Here is an 8,156-nt window from a genome sequence, read left to right on the forward strand (position 1 = left end):
ATTAACCAAACTGCTCAAATTGCTGTGACTTTCAGACAGACTAGTGTGTGTCTTTGGCACATGCAGGGCTGCGCTTGAATAAAGCCCCAAAATCTGGGCTTTTGGTTTTTGCATTTTGACAGTAGAGCTGAAAACACTGATTGTTTAGCATGATCAATTAATTAAAAAAATAAACTTTCTGGACTTCTTCAATATCTATATTAACATTCGACTTTCTGTGCTTATTTTCTTCATCTGCAGTACTTTCACTTTTTTTTTCTTTTTTAAAGCAGTTTGTTTTGGTGGCTTGAATTCACAAAAAAGAACAAGTATGGCAAGTATGGACTGAGATCTACAGGATGAAATGAAATTACTTTTGGTAATTTAATCTACTAAACTGGATGAGGCAGAAATTCCTACAAACAGGAAACTGCATTTTAGTTACTTTACACTTACATTTTTTGCAGAGTAGTACAGAAATGGAGAAGTTATTGTTATGTTTTCAGAAGTCAAAGACAGGATGTTATAAAAGTATTTATTTAAGAACTAGAGTTTCAGAATCAGCAGTCTTCAAAATGTCATTGGACTTCATTTTCTATCATCAGCTCGCCAGTTCGAATCTCACCAGGCTCAAGGTTGGCGCAGCCTTCCATCCTTCCGAGGTCGGTAAAATGAGAACCAGATTGTTGGGGGCAATAGGGCCGACTCCGTAAACCACTTAGAGAGGGCAGTAAAGCACTGTGAATTGGTATGTAAGTCTAAGTGCTATTGCTATCAGTCAGGTTGCCCAAAATCTTTTCCATCCCAGATTTAGAATACTTCCCAATGTGGGAAATTATTGGTTGTGCATCTTACATACTTTGGTATCCATGACCTAGCAATGTTCAACCGAAGATGTTAACTGTGTCTATTTGGTTTTGGGAATGTGAGATAGATAGATAGATAGATAGATAGATAGATAGATAGATAGATAGATAGATAGATAGATAGATAGATAGATAGATAAACACCCTGCCTCAACATTTTGTATTATAGCCTGTAATAATCAGGCTGTAAACTTCTAGGTGTAAGTACAGTATATGTAGGTTACTATTTTGTGCCAACATATCCGAGAACTATATGAAATAGAAACACTTTTATCTATTTATTTGGAATTTATTTCTGAACAAATATGTATAGGATTGTATTAATACAGGTAAACTGATAGTTATTTTTGTCATGAAGTTAAAATGTACTTTTTTCATAAATTAAATCACACTCATTTTGAGGATCTTGTACTAACAGATCTATATAGCTTAGTATAAGCCCATCTTCACCTATTTAAGAGCTTTTCCCACTGCCTTCAACATATATATGATAACAAAGAGCTACAGTAAATCAGGAATATGAGAAATATTCTAGACATTTTACTCTAATATGATCCATTCTTATGTATAAATCTTGGGAAGTTCATGAAAAATAGAGACAATTCAGACTAGTGGTTTCTTAGAGGCTGAGTCCAGAAAAAGGGAAAGTTCAATTTTTCCCTTTACACTTATATAAAGCAAAATTAATTTTTCTACCAGTAATAGTTCTATTGAGCCCTTTTCATAAATCCTTTTCTTTTTTACATGGGCATTTTTCTGTCAGCAAGAGTCTATTATCTGAGCACAAACCTTCATTGTATTTCTGTTATCAGTTAATTAGACTACATGAAATCAGTGCCAGCCAATCAGGTGGTTTACTCTACCAGGCCCTGATAAATTAAAAACTTCTGCTACTGGAAGCCAGCACCTCCCTTAAAATTCAGTATTTGTTCTTGGAGGTTCAGCTAAGCACTTAAGAATATGTAAATAATGGGCCACATTTACACAAGTGTTACTTTTCTCTCTCCCTGCAATTGTTCAATGGTGAATCCTGTTAATGGATTGCCATTCAGATATATTATGGGATCTGAGAATGGCAAAGCCAACAGTCTTGAAATGGATCAGGACAGGAAACATTCCATTGTGAGACACAAAGTTGAGTTTCTTGGAAATTTGTAGTTTTGAGGCATGTCTGTCTAAATCCATATTTAGAAAGGGAAACTCTGCATGCCTTCTTTGCTATCCTTAATCAGTTATGCTTCATTTCCAGAATTCCCCAGTAGCATTTGCTGCTCTCATCAGTACTACAGCAGTTTGCGAAAAAGATAAACTGAAAGCAGATAAATTAATTTCTGGAGGCATTGACTTTGAGTATCAGAATATGTTTAGCTTTTTCTCTAATATCTGTTTACCACAAAATCACTGCAGTTTTATTTTTTGCAGTTCAATCTGATGTGTTGTATTTAAGACGTCTGAATGATATGATCACTGCAAAAATATGATATGTGCTTCTCCTACATATGACTATTGGAAATAAATTGCTTATTAGTTTTTCTATTTTTGTATTGTTCATGACTCATAATGTATCAAATAGCTAATGAACACCTGGCTACCATAACATGGAACCAATTTGGGCACAATGATTTTCTATGATCATACACTGGATACATATAGGCTATGTGCCTCTCGTATCTTTTTCAAATAACAGCTTAATTTCATCTGACCTCAAACCAAAAGTATAAATAATTAAGAGTGAAAGATGCTGCATTTGTTACAATGTGATGGCAAAGGCTATTGAATTGGTTTCATGTACTCTTACAACATATATTATCTATCCCCTTTGAAATTATTTCCAGGAACAGCAAGTTCCACTGATGAACAATGTTATGCATTCATATATTTTAACTGAATAACCTATTAGATTTACATCATGCAAAGTCAACAAATAATTGCATTTATATGGAACATCAATTAATAAAATCTTGCTTCTTTAAAAACCCATTACGGTATATAAAGCATCATAACATCCCTTGTATTTTAAAAGTGATTTTATTAATCTGAGCACTGTAGCTTTTAGGTATATCAGTCTTCATTAGCTAAAGTGAAATCTATATGCAATACAGTAAGCTACTCCTGGCTATTTCTGCCTTTGTAGCAATCTGGCTATTTTCTGAGCTTGACATCATAGTATGTTTTCATAGTCAACAATATGCCAAGCTCTTAAATCCTTATTTTTGCACTTTTGCTTCATGCAAGTTCTACTATAGATTTGTTGACAATTTAGTCTTTCAGTGTGAGTTGAATTTTTATTTTGTGGTTTTTATATTTCTGCAAGCTATCTTCAGTTTTGCTTTCAGATGGATCTTATTTATTTTAATAGAGGGTATTTCTAATAGACATGCCAAAAGTGTGTTTCGATTTTCAGAGCCAGCTTCCATACTATGGTGCAACCTTTAAAAAAAAGATCTCTCTTTTTCTCCCCCCTTATTTCACTATACTGTTTTTCAGCTTGGTCTTTAAGTACATAGTTTAAAAAAATAATATTTTAGAATTGCTTGCATTTATTTTGCTTTTGCCATTTTTTTTAGTCGACTAAAACAACGAAGAAAGAAATGGTGTCAATTGTATTCACACGATGTCTTTTGCACAATATCATGCGCAAATTTAGGTTAAGATACTTTACAGCTATAAAATCTTAATGACTTCAGGTTGTCTTCATGGTCTACTCTTTTGTCCGCTTTCGCCTATTCCTCTATATAAAAATTACAAAACGATTTTGCTTTCCTTAATTTGTAGTGAACTTTTCAGAATAGCATGGATAAAGTTCCACTTGCTCCTCATCCTCTGCAGTATTGGTTGCTTGATGCTTTGCAGGAAAATGACATTCCTTTTAAATGCACACGTTTGTATGCCCATTCATTTCTCTCTGGGCAGGTGATCAGGTACATTTATGATACAGTACTTCATACGCAGGATTTCCATAAATACTTCTTTAGGTGAACATGGAAAATGTTTAATGCTTATCTTGGTTAAGATCACTTAATGAGCCAAAGCTGGATTGACAAATCACTGTTTGCTGCTAGCTCCTAGGATGCCATCAAGCAACTTTTTAGACTTGACACTTGCTAATGGTGTTTTTACATATGTGATCTGCTTCATGCCAAAAAAAGCAAATATAGTAATTAAACTTTATAATAAAGTTAACTCCAGTGCAGCTGCAGTCTTATAAGTACTACATTTGATGCCACAGTTCAGTACATTAATTTTTAACAAGAAGGGCAGAGCATCATCAGAGAATATGTTTTACAGGGAGAAGGTCCAAGGTCCAATCCCAATCATTTACACCAAAGGCTGGGCAAAGCTTCTACTCAGAGAGCAATACTAGAGGCTGCCATTTGGCGCACTAAAAGATACCAATAGTCTGATATAGTGCACAGCAAGCTCCCATCTTCCCTTTATGTTGAATGCAGCTCATGTTTATGATCCAGCTAACATTTAGCATGTTTAAAATGCCTGCTGGATGCAGAGTCTTATAAGATTCAATTTCATGGTCTCTTTATTTCCTCAGCAACACAGACACACACACACAGACACACGTGGGGGGGGAGAGGGTTCCTTGGTACTCTGAGCTTGGTTGTTTTCTTGCAATCATTGGTACTCATCTAGTGATGTTACTAGCGATGTTACTAGATGCAATCATTGGTACTCATCTAGTGATGTTACTAGCGATGTTACTAGATGCAATCATTGGTACTCATCTAGTGATGTTACTAGCGATGTTACTAGATGCAATCATTGGTACTCATCTAGTGATGTTACTAGCGATGTTACTAGATGCAATCATTGGTACTCATCTAGTGATGTTACTAGCGATGTTACTAGATGCAATCATTGGTACTCATCTAGTGATGTACTCATGCTAGTGATGTTACCTAATTAAAAACAAAAAACTCAAAGGGCAGATCTAGTAGATTACTGCATCTTTTTCTGCCATCGGTTGTCTATGTGTCTTATTTTTCTATACTAATATTGAATGAGGGCAAGACTCTTTCCTTAGGTACCAATCCCTATCCCTCTGGCCTTTCTTGGCTTTTGAGAGATGGGAGTTTTAACCTGTCGGGAAGGTCTTCGCTTGGGGATTTGAAATTTTGGGATAGGATTCATACCCATAGGAAGTGCTGGGAAATCAACATACCTTTTAAAGGAGAGAAATCCCGCTGGGTGATTTTGGGCCACTCACCTTCTCCTAACCCACTATGGACCAATGTGCTAAAAACTCCATCCCCATAACCTTCAGCCAAGAGGCCTCCATCCTGCAGGCTGATAGAAATCATAACACATGCCAACACTAGTGCAGCACCTCCTTTAACACACAACATTCTTTTCCATCTTGAAGTGAAAAATAAAAACTTTTTGCAGGAACCCCTTACAGAACTCTGTGTTTGTACCTAACGGAACAACAACAACAACAACAACAAAAGCCTTGTTTTTATTAATTCATGCATGTAAAAACAAAACAAAACGAGGTACCCTTGTTTCCGAAAGGTATACATTTCTTTAAAAAAAACTCAAACACGGTTATTCTGACCTCCGGCTACGGAAAGAGCATCATCCCGAGAGGCGCTCTGATAAACCGGGAGGGCCGGTTCATTCAGCCGACAGCTTTTGAGATAACCTCCCGCCAATTTACGCGAGGACGGAAACCAATAGTTTTCAAAAGTTGCAAATAAATATTTAATCGCAAGCCAAAGTGACCGCTGTCTGCCTCCAGCCTTGCAACGGGAGTTTAGGAGCTCAACGCCTCCCTTTCCATCCGCCTGTAATCGCAGGCGGATGGCTGCCCTGAATTTAAAGGTCCGCGGCGCTGCCTGGCTCCGTGCACAGCTCCTCCAGGGTTTCACGCCTCCGCTTCCCTCCCTTCCGATCCGCTCACTTTCCGATTCACTCAAGCCGGGCGGACGCGAAGGATCGGGCGCCATAGCGAGAAGCGTCTCCTCCTCCCCAGCAGAGACTTCGAAAGCGGCCGCCACCCACAGCCCACGAGCATCCGGGCCGCCTCGCGCCTCGGCTTCCCCTTCCAGCGGCGTCTCCAAGCAAAAGGCTCCCCAGTGGTGGTGACGGTGGTGGTGTGAAAGAGGCCGGAGGAGCGGGCGCCGCACGTGACCCCCCGCGCCCAAGCGGCCGGCTGGGATCCGGCCTGCGAGGGTGAGGCGGGCGGCGGCCTCCACGGCCACGTGCGGCGAGGTTAGCGACTCCCCGCGCTTTGCCCCCTTGCAACCTCCCTCCCTCCCCCCCGCCCCCCCGCGCGGCCGCCGCCGCCGCCGTCCTGTCAGTTGAAGTCCAACCCCCCGAGAGGGAGCCAATAGCGGCGGTGCCATATTCATCCATCTCCCCGTCTTAAAGCTACAGTAAGGGGTTTAGCGGCGTCTAAATCTCTACAGCCGCTGTCTTCGCGCTCGCTGGCTTCCCGGCTGCCGGCTCGCCTCAGTGTGATTGGAGGAAGAGCCGCGTGTGGAGGAGCCGGACTGCTTTTCTGCCTTTCTCTCCTTCTCCTTCTCTGTCTAACCCTGCGCTCTCCCCGCTTCCTTTGGTCCGTCTTCCTCCCCCCCCGCATTAAGCCTTCCCGGCCGCTCTCTTTTTTTGTTTGGTTTTGTTTTGTCCCCCACCCCACCCTCGCTGTCCCGCTTCTAGCCTTTATTTCAATTGCCTCGCCGTCCCCTGCCCTCCTTTCCCCCTTCGCTCTTCGGCGCGACCTAGCCGGGTTGGTTCTTTTCTCTCTCTCTGCCAACTGGGAATGCTAAAACAGAACTGATGGACATTTCCGAACTTTGCATCTCAGATCCTCTCAGCTATCATAACCAGTAGGTGCCCTCCTTGCTTAACTTCTTTCGCCAGGAATGTCTTGCTTTTTTTCCCCCCCTTCCCCTCCCTTTTTAAAAATCTTTTTTTTTTTTTGCTTCTGACAGAAACGACAGGAAAGGATTCGGGTTCAGAGGCGTCCTAGGTGGGGTTGGAGTTGCAAAGGGGACGCGGGTGGGGTGGGGTGGGGGTTGAACGTGTGTGTGTGTGTGAGAGAGAGAGTGTTTTATACGGGCGCCCAAACTTTTCTCCTTCTTTTCTGCAACGCGAAGGGATGGCTCCCCCCCGTCCATCCCCGATCTCCTGAAAGTGCAGGCGACGCCGCGCGTGTATTGTTACTTTGCTCCGTCCAGAAATGCCAGAAGAGAAATGCCATTTTCTCTTATATAGAATAGGGTCCGCTATTATTGTAAGGTTTAGCGCCTAACGGGTAGAAATAAAGGAAATAAAATAAAGCGAGCGAGCAAGAGAAAGAAAGACTTGCGAAGCAGTTTGCTCAACACGCGCGCGCCACTTTCTTTCTGGAGCGTGCAAATTGATTTCAAACGGCCAGATCGCCTTCTCCTGCTTCCAAAAAAAAGCTGAGCTTTTTTGCTTTCTTGTAAAAAACTTGGTATACTTTGAGTTGTTGTTTTCAAGGGAAGCCGTATGGATTATTGGAAGTTCTCCGGATCTTCCGTGCCCAGAGCATCCTGGGCAGAGGCGGTTAGAGTTAAGCAAGGGATCCAAGCTGGAACTGATGCCAGTTTGACACTTGGCCGGTGGCTTCTCCCTTCGTGTGATGGTGGGCTGAGGAGCGCCGGCCGCTCTTGCGTGAGGTTGTTGACGAAAAGTCTTGAGTTTGATGCTGAACTTTGGAAAGCGGACTTGAGTTCGCTTGTTATCCCGGTCTGCTCTTGTTGCTCTGATTCTTTCCCGTGCCTGCTTCTTCTCTTTAAACAAACGAGTTCCTAAGCCATCCCCCTTTATACCTTCATCTGAGGAAACCTGGACGGTAAACAATTTAAAAACGCCAGAGGTATCAGCTAGGCGGACTTAAATGGCATAATTTCAACACCTACACCTTAGTAGTGGTTAAGGAAAAACCACAGTTTCCACACTAAAAGTAATTTGTAGTTTCTCTTGTTTCCTTTTGACACCTCCTTTTTTTCCTGGAAAAGACTGAATGTTCCTAAGGGTTGTTGTTCTTTTTTGTCTGTTCCTTGTATTTTAGTGTTCATTCCATTTGTTTGCCAATAAAAAATGTTCAAGTTTTTATTTTCATGAATGTTTTGGTAAGTGCCAATTACCTTCCTGAATAAAAGATCTTTAAATCTTTGCTTACATTTTATGAACAGTGGCTTAATGTAAGAATGTATTTGATACTTTTAATATTTTGTTAGAAATATTAACCGGAATAGAAACTGGAAAAAAAAAGTGAAGCATGCTTGCCTTTAAAAAGATGCTTACTATTTACAGCCACTGACATTGTGT

General features: G+C 40.9%; 1 protein-coding gene across 2 annotated transcripts in view; it reads left to right on the forward strand.

The window, feature by feature from the left end:
- Window positions 1–6,547: 6,547 nt before the first annotated feature.
- Window positions 6,548–8,156, forward strand: part of ESRRB (estrogen related receptor beta) — a 103,928-nt gene continuing 102,319 nt past the window's right edge. For both annotated transcript variants that reach the window (XM_026664264.2, XM_087951951.1), the window contains exon 1: window positions 6,548–6,685. In XM_026664264.2, the coding sequence (XP_026520049.2) occupies window positions 6,636–6,685 (50 nt within the window). In that variant the 5' untranslated portion in view covers window positions 6,548–6,635. The remainder of the gene's footprint in view (window positions 6,686–8,156) is intronic.

The sequence above is a fragment of the Notechis scutatus genome, chromosome 1 (genome assembly GCF_049901735.1).
Source record: "Notechis scutatus isolate UNSWTSFEM ecotype Mainland chromosome 1, rNotScu1.2, whole genome shotgun sequence".
Lineage (NCBI taxonomy): Eukaryota > Metazoa > Chordata > Lepidosauria > Squamata > Elapidae > Notechis > Notechis scutatus.